The sequence below is a fragment of the Argentina anserina genome, chromosome 6, assembly GCF_933775445.1.
Source record: "Argentina anserina chromosome 6, drPotAnse1.1, whole genome shotgun sequence".
Lineage (NCBI taxonomy): Eukaryota > Viridiplantae > Streptophyta > Magnoliopsida > Rosales > Rosaceae > Argentina > Argentina anserina.
The window spans coordinates 553,913-581,813 of NC_065877.1; the positions used below are offsets into that span (position 1 = coordinate 553,913).

General features: G+C 38.1%; 3 protein-coding genes across 3 annotated transcripts; all 3 read right to left on the reverse strand.

Annotated features, from left to right (window-relative positions):
- Positions 1 to 548: 548 nt before the first annotated feature.
- On the reverse strand, positions 549 to 4,883 carry LOC126798123 (probable leucine-rich repeat receptor-like protein kinase At5g63930). The gene is made up of 2 exons (XM_050524962.1): positions 1,187 to 4,883; positions 549 to 1,093 (listed from the first exon to the last, which is right to left on the reverse strand). Exons 1-2 carry the CDS (start codon positions 4,104 to 4,106, stop codon positions 675 to 677), a joined length of 3,339 nt encoding a protein of 1,112 aa, XP_050380919.1. The 5' UTR covers positions 4,107 to 4,883; the 3' UTR covers positions 549 to 674.
- A 495-nt stretch (positions 4,884 to 5,378) lies between these two features.
- On the reverse strand, positions 5,379 to 19,296 carry LOC126801185 (protein PIR). Its single transcript, XM_050528654.1, has 30 exons — positions 19,024 to 19,296; positions 18,826 to 18,898; positions 18,514 to 18,578; positions 18,306 to 18,383; positions 18,085 to 18,204; positions 17,920 to 17,990; positions 17,656 to 17,748; positions 17,143 to 17,212; positions 16,886 to 16,950; positions 16,518 to 16,713; positions 16,249 to 16,405; positions 16,034 to 16,122; positions 15,708 to 15,923; positions 15,238 to 15,449; positions 14,864 to 15,005; positions 12,588 to 12,756; positions 12,159 to 12,235; positions 11,705 to 11,875; positions 11,102 to 11,178; positions 10,922 to 11,024; positions 10,691 to 10,810; positions 10,465 to 10,608; positions 9,716 to 9,865; positions 9,349 to 9,492; positions 9,096 to 9,183; positions 8,531 to 8,658; positions 7,629 to 7,836; positions 7,310 to 7,482; positions 6,428 to 6,634; positions 5,379 to 5,949 (listed from the first exon to the last, which is right to left on the reverse strand). The coding sequence occupies exons 1-30, from the start codon at positions 19,075 to 19,077 to the stop codon at positions 5,755 to 5,757; spliced, it is 3,855 nt and encodes a 1,284-aa protein (XP_050384611.1). The 5' UTR covers positions 19,078 to 19,296; the 3' UTR covers positions 5,379 to 5,754.
- Positions 19,297 to 21,660: 2,364 nt separating this feature from the next.
- Positions 21,661 to 27,890, reverse strand: LOC126801186 (uncharacterized). The gene is given in 15 exon segments (XM_050528655.1): positions 21,661 to 21,989; positions 22,139 to 22,272; positions 22,432 to 22,635; positions 23,157 to 23,630; positions 23,766 to 24,094; positions 24,097 to 24,227; positions 24,486 to 24,654; positions 25,326 to 25,483; positions 25,771 to 25,848; positions 26,329 to 26,401; positions 26,586 to 26,646; positions 26,980 to 27,197; positions 27,276 to 27,323; positions 27,326 to 27,425; positions 27,516 to 27,890. Coding segments are annotated over 15 exon segments (2,700 nt in total). The 3' UTR covers positions 21,661 to 21,841.
- Between the last annotated feature and the right edge of the window lie 11 nt (positions 27,891 to 27,901).

Sequence of the window (27,901 nt, forward strand, 5' to 3'; positions counted from 1 at the left end):
TATCTCTCTTCCTCCCTCTTTTCTTCCTTTGTTATCCAGATCAAGGTAATTAATTAATATAAATATTTGACTGTCGGGTTGGAGATCCAATGGAGATGCTCTTAGTCATAGAGGAGAATGCAAGCAATCAAAAAGCAATAGCTGTCAAGTCTTCAGCTAGTCCGAGCAATGTTGTCATAAGCTGTTGGAGATGTTTTTATAGAAGGTAGGATTAGAGCTCAGTTGGTGTATAACTGAAAAGATCCGCACCGAAGATGGCCATTGGAATTTGGGACAACTCTTGATTATGGAAGACTATGCAATTTCCTTAATATGGGAGGTGGATGACAAGGATATCTCATAAACAAGGAGAAGAGGAGCCGAGGTTGGATATAATGATATATGCTCAGATATGTTTGACGCCAGTAATTGAATATGAAGAGAGCCTAATTCAGTCTCTGGTTACAAGGAGATTGAAGATCCATCACAAGGCTGAAATAAAAGCCATTAAATTGCAGAGATTATTAAATGTGATCAGCTCAAAAGAACAAGAAATATGAAATATTGGAATCATGGGATGCATGAGAACCATCATTAGGTATGTACAGGGTACTAAGGGAAGTTTCTGATTGTACATGGATGAATACATATATACTGATTAAAATGCCTACACAATTAGATATCGGAATATCAACTTAACAAGACGAATTTGTATCAATATCACTTGGAGAAGCATTAGCAAATTGTACTATTACTCTCTCGTTCGACCCAATTAGCATGGAAACAACTTCCCTCATGGTCGGGCGGTCAAAAGGAGACGTGCTTGTGCACAACAAAGCAATTTTCAGTACTGTAAGCATGTGAGAGACAGTGGCAGCAGCTTCAGCTTCAGCTTCAGCTTCAGCTTCATCTTCGTCTTCATGAAAATTTAATCGATCATCGAGGACTCCTGATGACAGTGAGTTCTTGAGAATGTAGTTTCTTACCCAAGTTACCAGGTCACCGCCTTCGTCAATCGATTGAACTGGTGTTTTGCCAGTCAGCAACTCCAGAAGGACCACACCATAGCTGTAGATGTCACATTTTTCTGTGACTTTCATGGTGTATGCATATTCTGAAATTCACATCATATTTCATTAGCTACATAGCATTATTGACCAAAGGTGAACTCATTGTTGACTGAAAAAGGGCTCAAGAGAAAGCTTACCGGGAGCAATGTATCCATAGGAACCTGCAACCGCAGACATGGACTTGGAATATGGCATGTCAATCACCTTTGCCAACCCAAAGTCTCCAACACGAGCTTCAAACTTTTCATCAAGGAGAATGTTGTTGGACTTTATATCACGGTGAAAGATCCGAGGTTTGCAATCATGATGCAGATAAGAGAGACCTTGGGCAGCTCCAAGAGCAATATTGAACCTCGTTCGCCAATCAAGGTTACAAGATTTTCTATGAAGCAACTCTCCTAAGCTTCCCCTTGCCATGTACTCATAAAGCAGAAGATTGGAACCCTGGTGGTAGCAGAAACCATGCAGCTTCACGATATTTCGATGCCTGATGTTTCCTAAAGTTTGAATCTCTGCCTGAAAGCTACCATCCACATTGTTTCCTTCCCTGTTGGATATTACCTTCTTGACAGCAACTGTATGACCGTGAAACAAGACAGCTTTATACACAGTTCCAGAAGCTCCCCTTCCAATTGCAAAGCTCTCGTCAAAGTTTTCAGTTGCCACAACCAAGTCTTGGAAAGTGAATCCTGCCTTTGGCGAAAAGTACACGTCCAGAACTGGAGAAGAGAGTGGTTTTTCTTGCACAGAAATTGCTACATTGTTTACCGGAAGTCTCATTAAATATATAATGACTACGATTAAGATAAGCGAAACACCACCAATGGCTGCTGCAACAATAGCAATAATCTTCCCTAAGCGGGTTCTTCTGTTTGGCATGTCTTCAGGAAAAGAGGGTGAACTTGTTTGACAAGAACCAAGAGGGCCACCACAAAGTCCTTTGTTCCCAATGAAGCTGCTGACAGCCATATTCTGAAAGAGTGGCACAGAAGGAATAGATCCTATCAAGTTATTGTATGAAACATTGCAGTCAACTAAACTCGACAGGTTCTCAAAAGAACCTGGAATTTCACCAGTCAAATGATTGTTATTGAGTAAAAGCATTTCCAGTAAAATAAGATTTCCAAGAGGAGGAGGTATCTCCCCAGAAAGATTGTTATAACTGAGATTTAATCCGATCTGGAGACTTAAAAGGGCACCCAACTCTGGTGGTATACCCCCTGAGAACAAGTTGCCACCCATTTGTAGCTCAGTCAAACGCAACAGCTTTCCCAGTGCAACTGGGATATCCCCAGAAAGATTGTTATTGGAAAGCCTGAGAAGCTCCAACTGAGAAAGTGCTCCTACCTCACTTGGCAAGACATCTGTAAAGTTGTTACTGCTCAGATCAAGCCGTTGCAGCATTTTACAACCGAAAATTTCAGTCGGTATCCTTCCAGAAAGCAAATTTGATGATATATTGAAGATCACCAACTGCAAGAGGTTACCAATCTCTCTTGGCAACTCAGATGTAAAGTAGTTGTTTGCAAGGTGCAGTCTTTGCAAAGTTCTGCAGTTACCAATTGCTGGAGGAATGGCACCGCTGAACTTGTTCTGATCCAACTCAACTGCAGAAAGGTTAACCAATTTGCACATTTCAGTTGGAAGAGTCCCTGTAAGGTTGTTTCCCACTAGACGAAGCTGCACCAATGACTTGCAGCTCGTGACCCCCGCTGGAATATTACCAGTTAGCCTGTTGGATCCCAAGTTTAACAGAATGAGATTTGAATATCTGCAGACGTGACGAGGAATTCTTCCTGTCAGTAAGTTCTCGGATAAGTCAACCACCCAAAGGGGGCTATACACTCCAAGTCCTTGAGGAATTATGCCACTCAACATATTGTTATACAACTGTAGCATGATCAGCTCATTCATGTATTGAAATCCAGTTGGAATTGAACCAGTGAGATGATTTATAGAGAGGTCCAGCTTTGTCAGGTTTGTCAAGCTTGTGAGCTCCTCTGGAATAACACCTGTGAGTTGGTTCTCGAAAAGATGAAGCAACTGCAACCCTGATATCTTACTGAGCTCAACTGGTATCTCTCCAGACAACAAGTTCTCAGAAAAATCAATCTCCGTAGCGAGAGAAAGATTACCAATCTCTCTTGGAACTGTCCCGTTCAGCATATTTCTGTACACATATAGCTTCTGTAGAGATACAAGACAACCAAGCTCCTTTGGTATCTCTCCTTCAAGCTTGTTCTTGTAGAGGGCCACCATTTTCAAATTTGTACAGTTGCCAAGCTCCTTTGGAATGACACCAGAAAGCAGATTTTCACAAAGATTTAGATTACTCAAATTCTCGAGCATTCCAATCTCTTCCGGAATCTCTCCACTTAGCTCATTTTGAGCTAGACCAAGATACTCCAAGCTTTCACATCCACCAATTTCCGAAGGTAAGCTTCCTGTTATTGAGTTGTTCCCTGCCCGGAAAATCTTCAATTTTTTGAGATTACCAATAGAACGTGGCAGTGGTCCACTGAGATTATTAGTGTATGCAATCAGTAGCGACAGGGAAGAAAGATTTCCAAGTTCATCTGGGAAAGGCCCTGATAGTCTATTGTTGCACACATTCAAGACTTCTAAGTAAGAAAGTCTACCCAATCTTGGAATTTGACCTTCAAACTTATTGTTGTTTAAATTGAGAACCTGCAAATAGGAACAATTCCCAATGTCTTCAGGTATACTCCCTGACAAATCATTGTGAGAAATGTCAAGATAATTCAGGTGAATCATTCTACCAATGCTTGGAGATAAAGAACCCGAAAGATTCATGGAACTCAAGTCAATACGCAAAACCACCGGATACAATCCTTTGCTGCACTCCACTCCCATCCATCCACAAGGTGTTGATTCACTGGAATTCCAACTACTAAGATGGCCAAATCCGTCAACAATTCTACTCTTTATCTCTAGAAGGTATCGACCCTCATCATTGAGCCCCTCAGACTCATAAACCATAAGGGCAGCAACAAGAGCAACAGTACTAAATAGCAAACCCAGTGATATTTTGGCCATGAAGATAAAGTGAAACTGAAAACAAGCACCCTAGTTCTAGCACTCAAGACAGATCACCAGCTGAAGAAAAAACTTCCAATGAAGATTTCCAAATAATCCTTAGTGAGAATTTATAGTGCAAGGGCACAAAGAAACATGAAGAAGGACAAAGCAAAGGCTCATAAAGACAGACGCATACCAAACTACATGAGGAAGCAATTATCTTACATACCTCAAGTTGATGATCAAGAATGGAAAACAAAAGGAAGCCATCAAAGAGAGCCAACCAGTTCTCTAGAAACCAACAAGGAATATACTTCACTTTTCCAGAAAAAGAAAATTTACTGGGAAAAATCATTGGGTTCTGATTGTTCAGAGTGGTACATTATTGAACATGGTGAACTTCTCCTTCCTCTGAGTTGCCACCTTTCTAGAAAATAATCATGATCTTAAAGACCTAAGAAAGCCCAGTATTCATTTTGTCCCCCTGCAAAATGATTAGCATGATCCCACTGTGTGAATGACAAGGATGATATGAATCAGAGAGAGAGATAGTGAGGCTGGGATGGCCGACAAAGCATGCACAATATATTAGTGCTTCACAAAGGCAACTAAAATTACTCACAATCTTTCTTATTAGACAATACAATACAAACAAAGCAAAGCACAGACTCCCAAAGATTTCTAATATTCAAGGCCTGCAGAGATGAAAACCAACTAAGCTAAACCAGTCAGATACTTGAGACAATATTAAACTGGTATCAAATTTTGAGCAAGTCAACTTTGACCTCATAGACACCAAATGGATCGAGACAACTTCCAAACTGGCCAATGCTACCCTTACCAGTTCCCAGACCCTCTGGTATCACCAGAGTAGTTGTTGTTCCAAAGCTAACGCGTAAAGCGTAGTTTGTGCCAGACCATAATACTATAATACTGGTATTGGATCACTAATCCTACTCTAGACATATTTATATATTAACTGAATTTCAGGGTTGACTAACATTTCCTACTAATTTCAAGAATTAGAAAATGAGAGTGCGAGGAGGAAGGGCATTTTAACACGTTAGGATTGACTATGATTAAGTTAGAGACTTCTACGAAAGATTCTTATCTAATCATGAGCTTATCAGAAAACTATGAAGTTCATATTTGGAGGTTGGAACAGTTAACTAATGAGGCTCTCAGCACCGGTGTTTTTCACCTCCGTGTATGAAAAATTATACGTTTTTTCACCGGTATATAGGTGTTTGCCGGTCGATCTGAGGATGAAAAACCGTGACTACTATACAGTAGCTAGAAAACATAACATTTCCGTTACTATCAATACAAATTTGACATAATGTATGTTTTGGTACAGAAGCATCTCAAATAATGTCATTGCTGACGATCTCTTACACGTCTTGATTACAATTAATTAAATTATCTATAATTGGATCTATGATAGGTGGTGGGTGATTGGAGCTGTACTAAGTGGTAGGTGTCTCGTAAGTGCAATTCATCTTCATTAGTGGTAAATAATTTCTTCATCAGAAATGATCATTTTTCGGCATGTTCTCTCTTTATACACACGTACAGAGAATTTGAGTCCTAATCATGATCAAGTACATAAACCAACAGAAAAGCAAGTAGCACAAGAAGTAATGCGCTGGACCTGATTTGTTCCGATTCAGGCCTCTTTCTGTGGCAGTGTTTCAAATGCAGAGACTGTGTTCTCAAACTTGATCCGGTGCAGAGGTGCACCACTTTGCTTGATAGCACAAGCTGTCTTGTCTTCAAGCGGGCAACGCGCCTTTAACATGGAGAACACATGGTTGTTTAACCTCCTTGCTTTCTTCATCACTTCTAACAGGCCATCCCATCCCTTCTACCACAAAGAAACCAATAAGAACCAGAACCGAATATGGGCGCAGATGAAATTGAATCTAAACAGGACCTTTGACAAGCTTTTTACAAGTTTACCAAGTGCATAACTGGGCAGATTACTATGTAGTTCGCTCATGTGTAAGAGAATAGACCAAGAATTATATGTGAGACTCATATAGCAACTGTCTTAGTGAGTTGGGTTTTCAGGGCCATGCTATTAAACTCAAATATCTCCTCTTAGTGAAAAAATTGATATTCTTCACAGCAGAAGTCTCGACATTAGAATAGCTTATAGCATTAGGGGCTCAAAACTATAGAACTAAAGCTATGCACGTAGAAGCTATTCTAGTTCATGATGCCATTCTCTCAAGTTTGATCCAATGTAAGTTTAGTATGAGAAAATAAGCATTTAGTTTAAAGACGAGGAATTTATTCAGCAGAAGTTGAGAACAAAAATAATTGTGTCCTGTCTATACCTGAACATAATGAGGGCTCTTATGTGTTTGAGAAATTGATGCAACCTCCACTTCAGCAACATTGAGGACCTGATATGAAAAATCCAAGAGCTCGAAATGGAGCTGTTGCCCAAGCAAGTATATTATGGTGCAACCCCCCCAAGCTACAGAATCACCCAGCACCTCTTGACTGTTTGGTGCTACTCGAACAGACTCCTCCAGATACCACTGCAATTCAAAAATTAGAACAGGTTAGGAATTATAGAAGCACAGCACGTTCACATTCTTCTACAAATTACAATTAAAAACCTAGGTACACTAAGATATAATTTAGTTATAGACAAAAGATAAAGTAACATGAACTACTGAGAAATGAAAATTAGCCAAATGTTCAAACTGGCAATGTAGTTCATAACCATTTCAGACACATTCTTTTATGCCAGAAGTTAGTGATGCATATGTTAGTCCATTTTATGTGAGTGAAGTGAGTTTAACTCAAACACAGCATCCACCCTCAAGCATCCTCAAGAAGACCACTGAGCAATAACTTTTTTAGCAGTACCATAATTTTGAAGATTACTAGAATAGTCTTATTAAAACATCCATCTTTATTGGCAACGCCCACCACAATGTCATTTTGGCTACATAGAGTACTCAGAGCCTCTAGACATCATTATATGCTAGTATTAAAGATAAACTGAGGACCACATGATACTAAACTGATAAGCATAGCTTCATATATATATATATATATATATATATATATATATATATATATTGCCTACTTCTTTTCCTTTCACCTATCGCCATCTAGATATTGCAGGACAACAGTAAACTGTTTCAAAATATATATTTTTAATGTTCTTTTAACTGTGATCTGAGAAAAAAAAACGTTTGCCTTACAATTTGAAGACCACTGTATATGCGATAGAAATCCTTTGAAGTTGTGATGTCAATGAATCCTGTTTTGGGAACAGCACTCCATTTACTACAGTATTTATCCAGTGCTGCACTAGTGAAAGCTAAAGAATATTCCAGCACACTTCCCGTATTCATGTTAGCCTTGTACAGAAGATCTGCAATGAAAGCAGACATCAGACGAAGTATAACAGCAAAGAATCAGAAATTAATTATAATTATACGTTTTTTATTCCAGTGTTCAGTCAAAGCATGTGAAACTAAAATCTCTATAGAAAATACAAAGGAAGTTGCAACTGCACACCTGCAGCTTCTGCCTGCTTCGATAAGGTGTTAAAGGAAGCTGGATTTGGACACCCAGGGTTTGACACAATTGCAGAAGTTGCTGATTTAAAGAGGTTGACAATAGGGCTTTCTCCACCATCTTGAGTATGCAATATTTGTCCATCTGCAGCAGGAAGCAAGCCCAACCAAGGGGCTGTTTGCATGAAATGTGTGGTGTCTGTTTCTCTCTGCAAAGCATGTAAGATTGTGAGGTATGAATCAAGCATCCCCAAAGATTTAAGTTTTTGTTCAAATAGTATAGGCAAGAATTAGAATACACCTGCCGAATCATAGAGCACTAATAAAACTTGTTATACCAATACAATTAGATGCCTCATAATCACAGATCGAATGCCGTGTCACATTTAATATGTGGAACTCTGGAAATGGTTTTTATTTCATAACATAGATTCTTGAGATTCCCAGGAGGACACCTCACATTTTTTTCCCCTGTTTTATAGACTTCTCTCCCCATTTAACAGGGAATTATTAGTTACCCAGAATGAGAACAACCAATTTCCAAAGAATTGACCAGTGACTGATTACTAAAGAAAAGCCTAAGTGCCAAAGTATGTATATAAGCTAATCCAGATCTCTCTGGAGATAGCAGAAAGGTGTAGAAGCAAATGTATGTGCCACTGTGCCAGCATACACAGATATGAGCATGTAACTCTTCAGTGTATGATGCAGACAAACAAAAAACAAAAAGTTATGCAGAAAAATAAAATTGAGATGTGGAACTGTAGACTGATCATGCACATATCTCAATTTAAATTACATATTTGAAGTCCGTGGTAAATTTTTTGTGATATGTTATGAATTGATGTAAACATATGCAAGCACCCTAGTGAAATTGTAAGATTAAGAATTTAGATCACTAACCAATACGATATCAAGAAGCCCCAGCCAATACAATACACTTCCAATCTCTTTTATACCCCGAAAAACTTCTCCTTTAAGCTCTGATTTGGTTCCCCACGTTAGTTGTTCTTTAACAAGCCTCATACAACCTGTGCAAGCACATATAAGCACAAATTATGCCTTAAATTAGTGTTGGGAACAGGAGGGAGGTGGTGCCAAATGTGCATATATACTACTCATTCTTCTGATATCACATTAGGCACATAATGGACCTAACAAGAATAAAGGACCAAAAATATAAACTAGAAAGTGTTTATATAAACCATTTGATCACCATAAATCATGATTAGCGATCCACTTCAATTAAGTTTTTCTTTTCTTTTTTAATTAAAATAGCTGGACCGAAGTTCTGCCTTATGAAATTCACGTTTAAAAACTACAAGAGGAGAAGGTGTAGTGTCTTCCATAACAAAGGAGACCTGTCCATAAATTGTTAGATAGTCTCTAACAAAATCTATGGATCAGCAGCTTGCATGTAAAGGTACAAAAAATAAAAACACAAACAAATAAGATAGCGGCCATGCACCTGTCACGCCTCCGTCAAAAGGAAGCAATCCAATAGATTTTGGCAACGCTTCTTGCAATCCTGTTATCAGGGGTTCCAGGGTAGCTGTCTGAAACAAAAAAAACCAAAGGGTGAGCAGCAGAAACATAGAAAACCCTCTAACAATGTGACAAATGCAATTAAATAGATGAAACATCTTGAAACTACCTGTAGTAACATATTAATCTGCATTTCCAATATCTTTTAACTATGATATCTTCCTACCATGACATACCTTGTTTGATATATGATCTAAAAGTGCTCGGATCAGCCAGGGCAATGATCTGGACCCTAGAAGCCTTACAATGGAAAACATGTGAGGCATCCCAAAAAATCCACTGTGCAACCTTGCAAAACTCTGATGAGCCACGTTCAAATCCTTCCATAAAACAGTAACACAGTAAAGTTAAAGACATCATGAGGATGAGGAAATAAAACTTGATTTCCTCCATCTTACTAATAGCAATCTTTTCAGGAATCACAAAAGTATATATAAGATATTCATATGCACTGAAGAAAGAGGGGTGGTATAGGTTACGATTCATATGAATTGCAAATTACCACCCATTTAACAGATACAATTATTAAGAAAGATTGCTTACTTGAGTACCACAATAGAAATTAGCCTTGGCATGGGGAACTGATGGCTTTTGAACAGGAACAAGAGGAACCTTTGCCGATCGTGTAAAACGCTGGGTAGTATTGCAAAGGATGAAATTTGGCAGGAAATCATTCTGCATCTCTGACCAAATCTAACAGAAACAAAATGAGTAAGCGAAGACTGACAATGGATGAATCAAAAGAAATCTGCAGTTCCAACCTACCAGCGAAGATTATCTAGAGTAGAAACAATTCTTTTAATGGCCATATTTTTTTCCAATAAGACTGTAAATTACTTTCAGTTGATTTATCAAAGAAAAAAAATATATAAATGAATCATAGTGACGTATATGCTTATGACGCCACAGTCAAATGGAAGAAAGTTGATTTACAAAAATGATTGAATGCATTGATTTGAGCACTGATGGAAATATGCCCAACCTATAAAGTATAAACCATCATGTCCATGGTATGTTGATTGTTCATTACACGAATTAAAGAAGAGGCTGAACATCACATGTGTGCATATGGTCTGAAGAACCAACCAATTTGAGGAACATTTAACAATCAAAATATTTATCATAATGTTCTAGGATGAGTTGCAAAACAGATGTCGCAAAAGTTGGATGACTTGCGAAATTCAACGACTTTAGAGACAAAAATGATGATTTGGAAAGAGGTATTCACTCAGTTATTAGTATTAGAAAAAAAAATAAAAAATAAACAATGATGGAAAGAAACTTAGCCAAACCTGAGAGGCAAGTCTACTAGAATATGACACCAGTGATATGTTTTCTTGCATCTCATTCAACATTTGACTAAAGGAGTCTATAGTTAGATCTCTGGAGAGCAATTCATGGGCATGCTTTAAGATATCCAGCAGATTTTCTAGTTCCTGCCAACCAAAAGTCATGTTGTTAACAATGTCTTTACTAATTAAAGACGTGATAACAAAATGATACTGTGACACTACTTACCACAATAGCACATAGATCTTGAGACTCAAAACGATCATATAGAAACTCAATATTATCTCTTAAAACTTTGTTCATCCGCTCAGTAATCAAACTTCTTAAATCAATCATTCTTCCGAGCAACTGCAAGCAATCAGAACCATAACTCTAAGCAGACAATAGATATACTGACTGAACCGGCCAGTTATAAGTATAGCCACGAAAAAAGATAAAACGTGTTTCTAAGATGAAAACCTTCACTCTGGTCATCTTTAGCAGTGCTGTGAACCTCATAGGCTCGACAGAGTATCTTTCTCCATTGTCCAATGCAAACAGGAATGATGTATCAAGTAGCTCACTGCAAGACATGACAACCAACAGATATGAAAGGTTGCTCCACTGGGTGCATGGCACATCCAAAATAATTAAGCATACCTTGCTGCCCAGCTCTTGTAATATGTGTAAATGGTATCACAGAGTTTCGAAACGAATATATCAAAACAATGGTCCACCTAAGAGAAAAAAGAAACTATTTTATCATAAATTTGACAAGAATTCTGACAAACTATGAACAAGAGTTGTTGAATTGCAGTAAATTTCATTTCTAATTATTGTAACATTCTGACATGGCTTAAATGAAAGATGGACATAAAGATTCTCTTGGTAACCTGGGTTCAAGATTAGTAGTCACCCACCTTTAGATTTAATATCAAGGGTTGAGAGTAGATGATGGTGTATTATGTGGTCTAACCACCACCTTACTATCAAATTATATTAAGGGTAGGTGATCATAAAATTTTGGCGACCAGTTAAACACTACTACAAAGATTGACTCAGATATGATACATATTTAGAGCTAAACTCAGGCTGGCAGCTAACTTTCCTGCCATGTCCACAAGGACACCAATGTAAAATAAGCATGTTTAATGTAGCAAAGAACTAGGAAATCATGTATACAGTTGTGCAGAGAATATTTATAAGATAACAAATTAATTATAGTGAGATAGCAGGTGAAACCAAGTGCACAGATTCAGGTACCTCAGCCTCAATTTCATCATAGAGGAACCGTTGCTTGAGCACAACCAATGCTTGCTGAGCAGAATCATTATAGATGTCAAACGGTATCAAAACACTCTCTAGAATACCTGCATTCTGTGAGTCAAGCACATAATCCACCAACATCCAAGGAAGAGAGCATTCGATCGGAAACTGCAAAGAGTGTACAATCTCAAGTTTAAAAGCAATCAAATGAGAAAAAGATTAGGCTACAAAACTAAATGGTACAAGTACAACAAAAGAAGTTCGGAAGTGAATCAATTGAACTTTTATAAGCATATAAGTAAACATGTTCAAAAAGTAAACCAATAAATGTATATTTTTGATAATATTGACCGCCTAATACCAGTGGCAGAATTTATGTTTACATGGGTTCTAGAAATAATGCAGAAAACAATAAAAGCCACCCAGTTCAAGTGTCAGATAATATTTTTACCTGAATAACACGAGAAGACTCCAAATAAAATTCTCTGAACCATAAGAAACCAAGATCCGTCAACGTCGCGACAGTCGCTGCAACATAATTACAAGGAAACACAACAACTTTACAATAGGTGGCTAAAAAAATATGAACACACTCTTAGAAATGATTAAGACGACTTGTTATCAGTTCTACTAAAAGGGTGCACAGGTACAAAAAAGAATAGCTGGAAAAATAATTGTTAAAGGACCCAATACATCGACAATCCAGGATAATTTCAACGATTACATAACTAAATGAAATTTCATTGATTGGGAAGGAAGAGCCCGTTGAAAAGAGTCGTACTTCAAAGGTTACTTTTGATAAATTGGTCCGGCTGGATTGTGTAAAGCACAAAATCTAAGATTCCAACTTAAATAAACACAAATTACAGGTGGAATATACCTGAATAGTCCAGAATATGCAGGAAGAAGCTAAGCTTGTAAAAGAATGTTTCCAACTGTTTTAGGTCATTAACAGGGATTTCAGAACCACTATTCCCAAAAAGCCCTCCAGGCTTCCGAAGATTACCACCAGAAACAACTTCATATATCAGGAACTGCAAGCAGTGGACCTAAAAATAAAAAATGGAACTGATCAGCTAGCTTGATCTCAGGCAAGAAATTGTGTGAGAATATACAGTGTTCGAGCACACAACTTTGAAATTTTGAAACAGTACCATTGGGCAATTATATACAGATGAAAAAGGAATGATCATGCCATACTATAGCCATGCAGAAAAGAGACACGAAAATCAGATCGAGTCCAATTACTGATGAAGAAATTCTACAAAAGACAACGCCTATATGTGTGTGTGAAAGGTAATGCTCCCAGATATACTTAAGTGTACGTACCATGCAGAGGACTCAGCTCTACTGGTGATTCTATGAAAAAGGATTTACAAAATAAAAATTATTCAGAGGTGATAGATGTGACTTCAAAGTGCATAGGAAATGAGATGAAAATTAGTCCACATATCCTTGTTGTGATAAAATCATTTGGAAATTTATCCGCCCTTCCAGGTTAGTATTCATATACAAACATTCAGTTTATAGATGCATGTAAAATGATCATCACCAACTATATGCATGTATCAATGTGGTATGTTATGATATGAACAATCATCACCAACTATCTGCATGTATCAATGTGGTACATGTATTTCTGTAGCATATAATTCGAAATTCAGAACCATGATTTAGAATTAGGGGGATTAACTTTTTCAACCTAATTCTCCCTCTTTCTGGATGTCAACTTATTAAGGAAATTCCAATTAGATCAAAATAGTAGTTCTCTGATCAACTACCTGTCCAGAAGAACAAAATATAAGCAAACATTAAATGGTATAGGCTCAGTTTGGGATTGTTTTTCAGGGTGCTTTTGGAGCTGCTTCTACTTTTGGGTTCAACTTGTGGTGTTTGGTAGAACTCTGAAAAGCAGCTTTTGGCCAAAAATAGATTCTCCTCAAAGCTGATATTGAGAAGCTACAAATTGGAGCTTTGGGAAGCTGCTTCTGAAGAAAACACGGAGCTACTGTAGAATTTTAATGAAATTTTAACAATCGCCCAATCTTGTCCTCCTTATGTTTTGAAAACTACATGCCACCCTATTTCAGTATATCTTCAATTCTTCAAAGCGAGAAGAGTAATTGATCAAAGTCGTGGGTGCCCATCTCTTCTCTTTCCCATTTCCATGAAAAGTAAAAATACAGTAGAGAAAACTAATCTTACTACACCTCCTCAGATTCAAGAAAGGTTTGATGAAAAGTTCAATGGTTTGTGGTTTCTTTCATATGGCTTCTGGGTTCTTTGTTCATTATAAATCTGGATATTAGAATCGGCCAAGTTTGATTGAAATATTGGATCATTGACGAGGTGGTGGACTGGTGGTTCATGGGGATTGAATTGAATATTCATGATGGATATGGGTTTGGTGGTAGTCTGAAAAGAGATCATTTTTCATGGTAAACCAGAAACGACAGGTAATAACATATATATTATGAACCAAGAAGAATTCAATCATCTCTTCAACTCAACTAATTTTTGGGCGTTGGTAGTCAATCCAACAACTAGATCAAAACCCAGACCAATTGGAGTTCCTCTTTACAAACTACTGAAAGTCTGGAACCACAATACGTTGGGGTGTTTTTTTTTCAATGAAAACAATACTTTGGGTTGTTGGATTTAGTTTACATGTGGCTGAATGGAAATTATACCAGTCTTATAAATGAATTTATTTTTTGGGAACCATCAGTCTTATGAATGATTAGAAAAGAATGCCTAGTGAGGCTTTCAAGAAATTACAAATAGAATGAAGGTCTGGGTTGCAAAGTTTGTGGAATGAATGAGAGAAGAACATATTGGAGTTGGGTACCATTTTCTAGTATCAAACAAAGCATAATTTGGATAGTTGTTGAAAAAAAACCCCTTTTGGTAATTGTACACATCCAAAACACTTTACTTAAAACTCACCAAACACTCACAAATTAATAATCGTGCAAACAGCACCTTGAAAAACAGTTTACCAAACATTAGTTTGCTCACAGCAGATTTAAAAGCAATTCTACTCGCAGCAGATTCAAAAGCAATTCTGCTCACAGCACAGCAATGCCAAACTAAGCCATAAATGGTATAATAAAGACAACTTATGATGCATCAAATGAACAGGATGATGAGGGAAACCTGAGCAGATGTTGGTGCAACTGGCCTTGGATAAAAAACATTTCCTTTGCTTTCTTCACTTCCATGCTGCATGGGTCCAGATTCCGACTTGCTAGTATTTGCCATCCAGTCAGCTGAAAGAGTCCGCATATCAGAAAGGATCCTGAATTGTATAGCACTAGTTAGACATATAAAACAAAAATCCCTAAAAGTATATAGCAAACATAAGGTATATCAGATTTCTTCACAGGACACTGGACAAATTTTAAAAAATAATACTAATGATTTGAAATCAAATCATATATTCAATCTATAGGCTTGTCGACATGATGTAGAACAACATAGGAGTTTCAACTGCAAAGTCCAAATCATATTTAATTGACTTAAACACCCACCTAGAAAGATCCTTCTTCTTTCGGAAGGTAGTCCTCAACATAGTGGCTAATGTATTCTGAACAAAATCTTGGACCTCAGCGTGTATTGTCTCCCATAAAGCATCAGCTACCAATGTGTCACTAGACTGCAACATTGATCCTATGCTCTTTATGTAGCTAACAAGTTCCACGAGAGCTTTCCTTTCCTCGGTACTATAGTTATATCGTACCACCTGACACATTCCGGATTATGTAACTATCAGCTAAATGGATGTAGACACCGTATAGGCAGAGAACTCAACTGAAATACTTAGGACATGGATATATTAGTTAATAGGTTATCTTTAGTCAATCCAAATTTTCTTTTCATGTATATACTGAACTGAAATACTACGTATTCCATATTAGTTAAGTTAAGTTAAGTTATTTTAGGATTATTAAAGTGACTACTGTTTATAACTTAAAAGCCATTTCCTTGGGGTATTTGATACCTTTTCATAGTCAGAAAATGATGCTGACGCTTCTTGTGATTCAGAGGGAACTATATCCTTGCACGGACGAGAAAACTTCCATGCACATTGTTCCCAAATGCGTGCAGTCCATCTACTTAGAAGCTGAAAACCTTCAACAATCATATCATATATATTTCCCTTGACTTCTTTGCACCACTCGATATCCGCACTATCTGTTGACTTCAATAACAATAGCTACATAGAACAGAAAAGTAATGGAGTTCAGAAAATTACACATGAGCACAAGCAAGAAGAAATCACCTAGTCAAATATAGGTTCTGGAAAATGACTGAGGAGGAGGAGACCTGGTTCATGGAGGATGCAAAACGTATTGTGAAGTCATCATGTTCAGCACGGATGGATCCAATATGATTGATGATTAGATATTGCCTCTGATATGTAAATTGTGTCAAGGTCTCACTGGAAAAGTTACCAACCTCACCAAATTTAAAAGTGAAAACACCAAAAAAAAATATAAATTCACTGAAGACTCTAATAAAAAGAAGATAAACAAACAAAGGATATTCTTGTGCCTCGCGAGCAGGAAGCTCATGAGGTGATGGAAGACTGAGAAGACGAGTTTGCACAGTAAACTTTTGGAAGTACATTGACAATTCTTTCATGATTGCAGCAGGAGAAAGATGGAGATCTGGAAATGCGGGAATTACTGGATCATTCTGCAAGATAACATAAAAACCAAGAGAAGAGTTACATATTTCTTTTTCTGGGGGAGGGGTGAGGTAATAAATGGGCTTCTTGAAATCTTGTGTATCCATATCTATACAATACCTTGAATATATTAATAAGTCTGTTGATTTTTACTCTTTTGTACAAAGACTCGCTATCTTTATCTGATGATGTTGCTAAAACAACGAGAATCGGCAGAACACGAAGAAGAATGTACCGCTCTGGGAATAGAAGTGCAAAATCCAGCTCTAGTGACTCAACAGCAAAAACTATGAGGACTTGAAGGATATCTTCTACACTATATCGGGTCAAGGAGATGAGAATAGACTATCCATGCGTATTCTCAATAATAAATGTAATTATGATAACATAAGACATATCATAGTGTAAGCTCAGGACAAGATAAATATCCCCTACTAGCGTATAATAATTAGAATAAAATTATGCTTGGCTATTGTACACAAGGATACTTGTTCACACGGAACATCTCAGCATGCAAATTCAACAAGATAGCCCACCGTGTGCTAAGGAAAATCTGCAGCAGTTGATAACGAAATTATTAGAAAAGTTAGAATATTACAATATTATGGCCTTATTTCATAGCAGACTACCAGAAATATAAGACATGAAAACAGTATTTCCAAGATGGAAAAACTTTACTAGCATATGTTCATTGAAAGCTGTATATCAGGAAGACACTAAGATAGAGAAGGTAGCACAGCCACACCTGTAAGTCATCCAACTCCTCTCTCATTGAATCAGTATCATGCCACTGTACACTTACTTGTGTGAATGTCCTGAACATTCAGATTAGGTTCAAAACTTCAAATTAAGCAATTTAACAACTGACAAAGCATCATCAGATAGGGGAAAGAAAAGATGTTGCAAATACAGCACTAATAAACAAGTAAATGTAACGCTAATAAACAAGTAAATGTATCTCACATACAGCACTAATACAGACCTACACTTTCATTTTTTTTCCCATTTTCTCTTCTTTTCTTGGTAATTCATCTTGCTTTGAAGCATTTTATATTTTCAGTAATGACAGTTTGTTAACCATCTGTAGTGCTAGACTGCTAGTGATTTGAAAACATCAATTATCGGTCGAACCATATACAACAAAGCCTTAAAGGAGGTACTGATACTTCATACAAATTTAGTTTGTCCAGGACCATAGAGTCCAGATGGTTATAGCAACCAGATATTTAGAGTGAAAAGAAGTAAAGAACTGGTTTACCTTTTATACCAAGAGAAATCATTTGGTATGCTCGCTTTTGCATTTTTAAGATGATCGAGTTGCACCAAAGTGTCAAGTAACTTCAACATGGACCTGAACAAAGATATTATCAGACCTGTAACGAAGAAATTTGCAGACCACAATTGCAATAGCCATACATTTTACAGTGACTAGTAAGTAGCTATTAGCACAAGATGTCTGGATACATGTGATACAGGACTAGTTAAAGAAAAGTAACCTGTTTCAGAGGGATATTAAGCATACCAGAGATGAGTTACTGTGGGTCCGTTAATGCGTCTCTCAGGCCTTGAGAAGCGTTGCATATCTGCAGCTAGCTGCGCCAGAGAACAACATCCATTGTATGGTGAAAAACTCAACTTGAGTGTCGCAGAGAGATTTTGTAAAACCAAGGTTTATATAAACTCATACCTTTGATGCAGCTGATGCTTGCCAGCGCTGTATTTCACGTAGGCGACTCATTTCCAGGTCCAAAACTTGATAAGTCTCAAGGTACAAGTCAGCTTGACTTTGTTTCATAGATTCAGGAAGCTGCAAAAACGTATTTATGCACACAGATTTATACATGTTAGATACAGATCAGCTCAACCATCTGATGCCACATGGAAAGAATGATGAAGGTAGAGTCAAACCTGAGGAAGCGCTTTGACACAACTGCGATATGTATAAAGCACAGATCCCATCTCCTTTCCCTCAAGGATAAGAGCATTCTGTATAAATATGATGCATTCAAAAGTGAATGAGAAGCTAAAAATCATAAAATATCCACTGCATTCATCATGAATACACACACAAATGCCGTACAAAGACAACGCAAAACAGTCAAAAACATGTGCATACCAGTTGATTAAGAGCTTTCGTGTCTTCTGATAGAGACAGGCGATATGCTGAAACATCGCTATACTCTACAAAACAGCAACAGAAACAAATTACAAAGAGAATACTACTATAGAATTCACCTATCTAGCAGTAAGTACAGTCATATCAGTAAACACTAATGCTCAAACTCCAACTTGCCCGAGATTCATCATAGCTCACAAACATTAGTCAAACCTTTATACAATATACATAATCTCATTAACCATTTCACTCTAAGATTTCATAAAATTCATCAAAATCTCTAGTAGCTTCTCGAAACGAACAGAAATGTACCAATTGGACTGTTGGTTGCTCCGGTATCAGTCGAAACCCAAATTCCAGGTCCCTGGACCTCTGCTTGCTCATCCTACACAGTCAAATCACAACAAGCACAACTCAATGAAAATCAATGTCCAAAAATCGAGGCAAAATTTCCCAAAATTGAGCTAGAAATGAGAGAGAGAGTGAGCTAATGAGAAGACGAAAGATCACCTCAAGTGAGAATGTGGACAGCGCAGCGATGGCTTCTTCAACCGGAACCGCCATGAGTGCGAGAACGCAGCAGAGAATCCGGTCCGAAATAAGGTCGGACCGGAAATTGAAGCGGCGGAGAGGCTTTAGAGGAGACGCGGTCGCTGCATTGTTGTGGTTTAGCTTTGGCCGGAAACGGAGAGGTAGGGATTGAAGAGTTTGAGTTCGCCGGAGAGTTTTGGTGGGAAAAAGAAAGAGAGAGATCGCCGGCGGAGACGTTTTCGGAGATTTGTCTGAAGAGGTCTGTGAGTTGGGGAGCGGGTAAGCTTGGCTTTTACTCTACTCTCAACTATTGTATTATTGCACTTTTAGCCACTTAAGTTTGACTCAATTAGACTGGGGTCACTCAAGTCTTCAAAATATTACTTTAGTCACTCAACTTAAACACTTCATCGATTCATCCTTCATCTTTCAAGATTTCGAGTGAATCTTGAGATATTACATTCGTTCATCATTCATCCGTTCATATTTTCGGGTGAATCTGACAAGCTCACGCGTTTTTCACCCATTCATCTCTTAGAATTTTGGGTGAATCTTAAGATATTTCATCCATTCATGTTTTCGAATGAGTCTGACAAACTTACGCGTTCTTCATCCATTCATCATTCATCTTTCAAAATTTTTGGTGATTCTTGAGATATTTTATTCATTCATCTTTCATCATTCATCCATTCATTCTTTTTTTGAAACTTTTGACAAGCTTACGCGTCTTCGCGTCCGACCAGTCATCTTTTTTCCTCACACCAGGCATGCGCAATTGACATTAGGGGCTTTTACATCGACAACATAAATGTATATATGTTTGTATAGTATGTAATAAGAATCATTTTCTACCAAAATATAGTGGGTGCTTAGAGCTTAATAACTGTAATTAGATTAATTGTTTGACTCAGTTTGATTGAATGATCATAAATGTCGTTTTTTTATGCTAACAAGTTAAAAAGCTATGATGTTGACATAAATGATGCAGTCACACCGTCTTTGTATGCACATTATAAATATGTTTGTCTTGCGGATGAGTGGTCCAAAGTGTTAGGACCAATATTTTTCACACCCTTGTGTTATTTTGGGACTCTCCAATTACCTATATTGGGCTACTTTTTCATTTTGGCTTTACATATTTACTCAAGTCGGGTTATGTTCTACCCATTTAGGTAAGTTATTTGCAGACGGAGCTATATAAGCTTGTTTGTCTCAAGTTTCACAACTTATATGAGGAAATGAATATTGTTTAATTTATCTTCCTTTACTTTTCTTGCAAATTACTTCTTTAATTTCTTGCTATGTATTATGATCCTAATACAAGGTACCAATTTCCTTAGAGCGCGACTATGACAAATTATTTATGGATTGCTCACTCATGAATCTTCTCCAGATTCCTTCTAAGCTCTCTTTGATTCTCGAACATATAGATAATAGCACTAGGATGATTCTTGCGGTTGATCTCGATCGAACCTTTCTTTCACATGTGACACTCCACCAAGAAACAATCGGTTTCCTCAAGCTTCGAAAGATAGTTCACTTCTTCCAGGGCCAAAGCGGATAACTTAGCTTTGATAACTCGAGTTCGTTCCATTTCGCAAAAGAGAGAGATTTCAATTTTCAAGCCAATCTTAGGCATAACTAAGATTGGGACAAACAACATAAAACCGACCGTGTTTTAGCTTCTTCTTTCCCCACTCTCAAGTGGGATCATTTTTTTTTTCCTTTCTTTTTTTCTTTTTCTCTTTTCGAATTTTTTTTTTGGTTGAAAGCTCATACTATCATTGTCATAGCGTACATTTGGTTATATCGAGGGGGAGGTACATGTACGTTGAGTAATTTTAGATTCATTTTAATCATCGTGATCCAAAGAAGGATCAACATAATGATCTATATTATATATATATTATTGTCTAATGAATGAATTGCATATTTAGTTTAACATAATGGGAGAGATCTACTACTCCATCCTTGTCAGAGTGATCTCGGGTTTTGAGAATGAGGTCTCAACCAACGACTTGACTCCTTTTTTGCAGAGCGTTGTTTGTGATGAAGGCTGCTCATATCGTGTTGTTGAAGACTTGAAGTGGGAGCAATAGTGATGCGATATGGCGGTAGTGTTCATGGACTTACGGAGCAATTTTCTTCAATCAAGAGCTAAGGGACTGAGGATGAGGCTTTTGGACCTCAAGCATCGATGAGGTCTCAGGGCATTGCGGTCAACATCGATCGCCAAAAGGTGGTTTGCTGGTGAAGTTAGTGAGGATTAGATTCCATCTTGAGGGTTTCACACAGTTGGACTTGGGCTTTTAGGCCTGGGTCCAAAATCAACTTTGAGCCCAATTTAATTTCTCTTTTTTAGTTAGCCTTTGGTCTATGCTTGAGATTTTTTAGACCATAAGCAAATTTATTAAAACTGTTATAACGAGTAGTTCTATGGTATGTACTACTATGAGAGTCTGTTCTCACAAATTTCTTGTCATGCCTGTAAGATAGCTGCGCAAGCCATCACAGTTAGGCCGGAGGCCAGTAGGTTTAGAGGGAAAATAGTTTTGATATCCCATGGTGGCGCGACTCTGCAATTAGGAATCTGGTTTTAAGGTGGGTGGCAATCTTTGATTTCGGCAAGTTACGTTTGTTCTCAGGGGCGGGGACTATTGTTTCTGTTCTCGGATTACTTAGATGGTCATGGATCCACCCCGGAAATATTTACTAAATTTTATCAAATTGAAAACTTCGATAAGCCTGATTTTATATCGGCCTACAAAAAGAAATTTAAGAGTTATTGACAGTACTGTCATGTTGTTCCTCTGGCAGAAATCACCCTGTCCAAGGTCTCATCCGGAACTGTGATCCCAGTAGTTTCCAAGTCTGCGACGATGGCTACAGCCGCATCCAGCTCTCCCAGATCAAGGCATAGCGAGATAATTTCATCATAGAGTGGACTGCGACAAATGACAACAAAACAAAGATGTGAAACTCCAATATATGGAATCAATCAGCTTGCAGCAAGCATATATGTCGATGATGAGACATTACATGAAGTTCTTTCTCAAACCAGTTCATTACTCCAGATTATGAAACATGGTCTTACCTGCCGAACACATAGCCAATACTATGTGTAGTCTGTAAGATCTTCAAGAAAACTGAAGGAAGAGGAGTCTTTATGGCCGCACGCAAAATCATGGCACAATCCCCAATTGTGGGTGTTCCCCCCAATTCCATCACCTGAAATAAGTCCAATATCTCTTCAAATACCATTCTAGAATGCGTGTTAATTTATAAAGGATCAGAAGTTTGTGAAGCGTAAAAGGTAATGTGAAACAGCTCATGAGGAAAGCAAACCTATAGCATTGTAGGTGGGAGGGTACAAATATAAGAACTTACCTTCAGCATGACTTTAATTGCCATCTCAACTTCCCATTCTTGTGACCATCTTCTCGGAGGTCTATTCTTGTATTCTCCTTCCCATGTCCAACCCCAAGCGTCGGCAATTGTATACATCTCTGATTCATCAAAGATTCTTCTTTCCCTCAGCTCCTTAAATGCCTCAAAAATATCCTCAGGAAACCAGTCATCATCAGCATCATCCTGCATCCATGCGCGAAATGTGTATTAATTTTTCATTTACCTCTCTAAGGTTGGACTTTAACCCTAGAAGTAAATTATGGTGCCCATTCTAAAGATGGTGAAATAGGCGTTGGCATACACAAGTCCAAAATCACAGTGAGAATCATATAAAGATTACAGTGATACAATATTCAGCAAACAAAACTATTGAAAAGGTTTGTGTCAACACTCAACAAATAAAAAAAGGTTCATTTAAAGGCGTCTTTTGTAAATTAGGAACCTTGAGTAAATTGCCCCTTGCCAAGGTATGCAAGGGGACACTAGGCTATGGATGGACCAGAACTGAGAATAAAACTCGGTGGCTGGGTAAACTCTTTGGATCCTAAGGGTGACTAAAACTGAAAGTCTATATAAAAAATGAGCTCCCATCTTAAGAAAAATCTTATTCTAAAAACAATACTAGATGAAGCGGCTAAAATATTATGTTCACAAATTGCCCCTACTTGTAGGATGCAAAGGATCAATAGACTATGCTGTCATACCTCATCAGCTGATATTCTCCGAGAAGCTCTTCTCCTTGCCTTTTTAGATGATGTACTATTCTGGTCAGAATCTTTTAGCAGCTGTACCCCAATCATTTGAAGAGGCTTCTTAGCTTCATTTTCCTTTTGCTTCACCCTTTCTACATCCTGTCTCTCAGCTTGTTCTACTTCTACCTCCACCTCTACTTCCTCCTCCTCCTCTTCGTCATCGTCCTCATCCTCATCATCATTATCATTATTGTCATCCTCATCGTCATCATAAGCTTCTGCTTCAGCCTCATCATCTTCAACCTCTTTCGCCACATCTACTACATTGACACTATCAGTGACATCTAGAGATTCAAGTTGGCCACTATCTAATTGCTTTTCCTGATTGCTGGTGAAGCCTTCTCCAAGGAAACGGCGTTTCCAGAACTCTGTATTTCCTTCTTCCAGCTTGATCCTTGAGATGAGTTCATCCAGCTCTTCATCGACCTGCATATGAAAATTATGTTTTGACTATCAGTCTATTGTGAAATCTCAAATGCAGCAACAAAGGAAGGTGGGAAGAGATTGATTGACACACATTCACTTGACACGCTAGATAGGAAAAATGACAAATCAATTTACCTCTTCTTCTTCCTCCTCCACAGGAGGAACCCAGAGGGGTCTACCATGAGAGTGATTAATTCTCCTTGCTTTTTGGACTCGCTGGTAAAGCACATTCCTAGTTCCATCAGTTGGCAGATCTTGAGCCTCCAGTTCTTCCTTGAGTTCAGATACTACCATTTTACTAGCAGCTTTGGGCTTCAAAACACTCTGGTCAGGACCCTTTACTATCTTTCTTAACCTATTCTCTACTCTAATATAATCTGATTCAGATGCATCCCCTAAAGCTGCAAGTCCTTCATTCTGTAACGTTCTCAAGAGCTTTCTGTGGTGTGTCTTCCAATCCTCAAGCACTGTTGTTTGAATGAAGTTTCCATAGGATTTGAATATATAAAACCATCAGCATCAGGATCTAGTGGAGTTTTCCCTCGTCTAGGCACCCATAGCTTGCGCTCACCAGTAAGCCCTCCCTCTGCGATATACCTGATTGATGAACAAATCAGTCGAGATTCACAAAAGGAAAAAAACCAAATCAGTCAAGAACAACATAACAAGGTTATATCCGTACTCGGGTGTTTTCCAAAGTTTTACAGTGTGGGTTTAGTCCTAATTACACAGCCTGAAAGAAACAAAACTTGAGCACTTTGACTAGTACAATACAGCAAGTTTAAGACTAGCTAAAGAGAAAGGATAGGATGAGGGAGAGGCAACACCATAAACTACCAAAACACAGTCACAGACCTGGCCATGTAATCAATCTCATGTCCAAGTTCAGCTTCCTCTTGCAAAGGTTCAATCCATGAGCTCACCAGTGTTCGATACTTTCTGCTCAAAATCATGGCCCGTGGTGGAATTGGCTGGTTATCTTGGGCCATGGCTTCTAAAGCTTCCAGCAACTCGACCACTCTTCCTAAAACAAAAGCATAACAATAGCATAACCACCAAGCAAGCCATAAACTGTTAAACTCAGAATGGAAGTTCATAATATAGTTCCTGAGAGATGAATAGGAACATCAAACAATAGTATAATAGGTTACTCACACTACTAGTCAAATAATTAATTTTCAGAAAAGATATAATCCTTCTATTTCTGAACATTCTTGAATTATATCCTAAGCATGAAGTAAAACATGAAATCACTAGAATCATATTAAAACCTAATTGGACTAAAATGTTTGCATACAACTAGATGTCTAAATCTATTGTGTTCTTAATGCCAGGAACTGTTTGAAATGATCCAATGATGTCATAGAAGCCAATGAGATGCTATAGGAACCATTGATTATTTTAATTGATCAATTTGTTTTTCTCTACATGCGCTTTAATAGGGCTCTATATAAACAACACATGCACAAGGTTGCTTTTGCAACATAACCTATGAAACTAATGAACTGACCACTCTACAAACTACTAAAACCATTTTGACTCGGCCAAATCTGTACTCTATAAAGATAGAGTTAAAGACATAAAAATTAAAAATCATCTTATCTGCTGAAATCATTAGCCATCAATCCATCATATACTGATGAGAGAAAATTTTGACTACCTCTGTTGGGAAGAATAAATGAAAAATATGTATACCTTCTCGACCTAAAGCTCGAAGATACAAAGATAAGGGGTCCCCAAAGTTTCCATCATTATGTAAAGCTTTTGTCCCTCCTTTAAAAAATTTGAGAGCACGGAAATGCCGTATTGCCTCTCGTACTACACAATATTTGGTAAAGCACGCAATCAGCAACCTGTACATCATAGCAAAAAAGAATATATTGTAAGGAAGATATAATGTTAACCGAAGGTATCTTGGTGTCAATAGGTTATCGTATGGAAAATTGAAGAGGGTTATGAATAAAATCAACTGGGATGAGTGCCCTTTAATACAAAGCCAAGGTTACCCCTGGAAGATATGGATTCAGCTAAGCGCCAGAGAACTCACTCTGAACTAGAATGGCTTGTGACTTTCTACAAATTTAAACAAGAATAAGAAAAACAATAAATAAGCACCATCAACATATACATAAGTACTTACGCATAGGTTTTCACATTAGGCTGCAAACGTTTGTGATCTTCAACCATCATGCCAAGTAACTCAGCAACATCTTGCACTCTGCATATCATTTTAGCATTTGAGGGAATGACCAGTGTTGTAATAGAAACCAAAGCACATTGAATCTTGAAGTTGAAACAATAATGAATTTGACAAAATGCCTTTATGAGATAAAAATCAAAAGAACACAGAATAAAGTTGTAAAATTACAAAAAAAATTTCTCTCTCAAAATTGAAAATCAATTTGGATGAATACGTTCGCACTTACGCAGTTATACATAACTAAGAGCTAATTTGTTTAAACTGTGTCTTATATCTACCATATCATATTCATATCCATGGAAACTGAGAACCAGACCAGTAAAAAGTTAATCCACATGACACAAAGCTGGTTCCTATATTTAGATTCATATCTTTATTCAGTCCCTTGCATACAGGTTGCTTTATTCATTTCATAATTTGGGATTGCTACCTGGGAAATGCTACTAGCACAAATATTCATAACTTATAAAGTGAAATAATTGTGGCTACAGAAACTACCCATCATAAGATTCAGCTCTGGTATATGCTTGAATCACCCAATTATATGTCTCTGTATCAGGTTTCATGAATTCTGTTTCGTAAAGAAAACTATAAGTATAAACCCTGAAGAACAAAAACAAAAGTTTTTGAGAAGCATAGAACTTGAAGAAACATAATTATAGCCCTGCAGCCAACAATATATATAGAAATCATAAATGGCACACAAGCACCAATGATGTGTAAAAGCAAAAGAATAAAGGAGAATAAAAACAAACCTTCTCCATACTGCATGTTCTCAAACGTAGCAAAAGCTATTTCAGGAATTCCACAGGTAGCCTTCAACAATCAAAGGAAAAGTATCAGCGCTCCAGAATATACAGATGTGTGCAGTAACTACTAGCAGCACACTCACATCCTATTCCAACTGTCAGCTACTATATTAGACTGCTATCGTTACAATCATGAGCTAGTAAAATGCTTCCTTCTTTCGTGACTCTCTTCTTACACGTTTTTCTATTTTAAACGTTTTACAATCAGAAGTATGGTCCTACATAACAGATCATGTTCAAGTAAGATCATTTATTTCCTCTTATCTATTTCACGACCGCATATAATTCACAAAACTACTTTAAAAGAATACCATGTAGAGATCAAAGTACACAACAACACCTGCACACTAAGAAGACAATTGAAATGAAAAGTGGTTGCCATCCGCCCCGCTGCCTCCATCTCATAAGCAATGTCCAACGCATTCGAATGATCCCCGGCTTTACAGTCCTCCACTATAAGAAGATCATACACCTCATCCGAAGCTCTCAGCCCGCCTTTGGCACCTTTCAAGAACACTCTATTGGCATCTTCCAAATAGTGCATACGAACAAGCTCCTCTGTCCACAAAAACTTACACAGTCAATCCTAACATTCAACAAATCGAGTCTCCATACAAAGCACTAGTACATAATTACCAACAAGGAGTATCCAAGCTTGGCGAATGTCGTAATCTAACTTCTCTCTAGTCCCCTCGTAGCTCGACCTTTTGAGCCAAACAACCGAATCAATGCGATGAAGGTTTCGTGCATAGGACCGGACGAAGCCCCGAGCTCAGCTCCCTGCATCTGAAGTAATTTCACTCGCTCAAATCAAACTCAATCTAATCCGAATCAAAGAAGTAAAACTTACTTACAGTGAAAAAGTGGAAAAGTTACCGCGGCCTCGGCGTCGCCGTTCATGGCGTGAGCGACGACCAAACCGTGGAAGGAGCGGGGGGCGGGGGAGAGGCCGGCGGCGACCATGTCGTAGATGACGTCGGAGACTCCGACGGCGTCGCGGGCGCGGGACATGAGCTCCTCCATGAAGGTGAATCGGAGGCTCTTCTCGGCGGCGGAGGAGGAGGGGGAGAGTAAGGAAGACGAGGAGGAGTCATCGTCGCTTCGCTTGGGCTGCCTCTTCTTGCGGCGGGTACGCTTGACTGGGGAGGAGACTGCGGCGCGGACAGTTAGAGAAACGGCGTCGTTTGGGTGGTGGTGGAATTTGGAGGGGAAGGAGGTTGGGAGGGAGAGGAGGAAGAGAGTAGTGGACATTTTGGAGAGCA

Excerpts from the sequence above, each read along its gene's own strand:
- LOC126801185 (XM_050528654.1), bottom strand. The coding sequence starts at position 19,077 with ATGGCGGTTCCGGTTGAAGAAGCCATCGCTGCGCTGTCCACATTCTCA. Across the intron at positions 12,757-14,863 it reads TTGCACCAACATCTGCTCAG|GTCCACTGCTTGCAGTTCCT; the intron begins GTTTCCCTCATC and ends TTTTATTTTTAG. Across the intron at positions 11,179-11,704 it reads ATGATGAAATTGAGGCTGAG|GTGGACCATTGTTTTGATAT; the intron begins GTACCTGAATCT and ends TTTTTCTCTTAG.
- LOC126798123 (XM_050524962.1), bottom strand. The coding sequence starts at position 4,106 with ATGGCCAAAATATCACTGGGTTTGCTATTTAGTACTGTTGCTCTTGTT. Across the intron at positions 1,094-1,186 it reads CTATGGATACATTGCTCCCG|AATATGCATACACCATGAAA; the intron begins GTAAGCTTTCTC and ends TGTGAATTTCAG.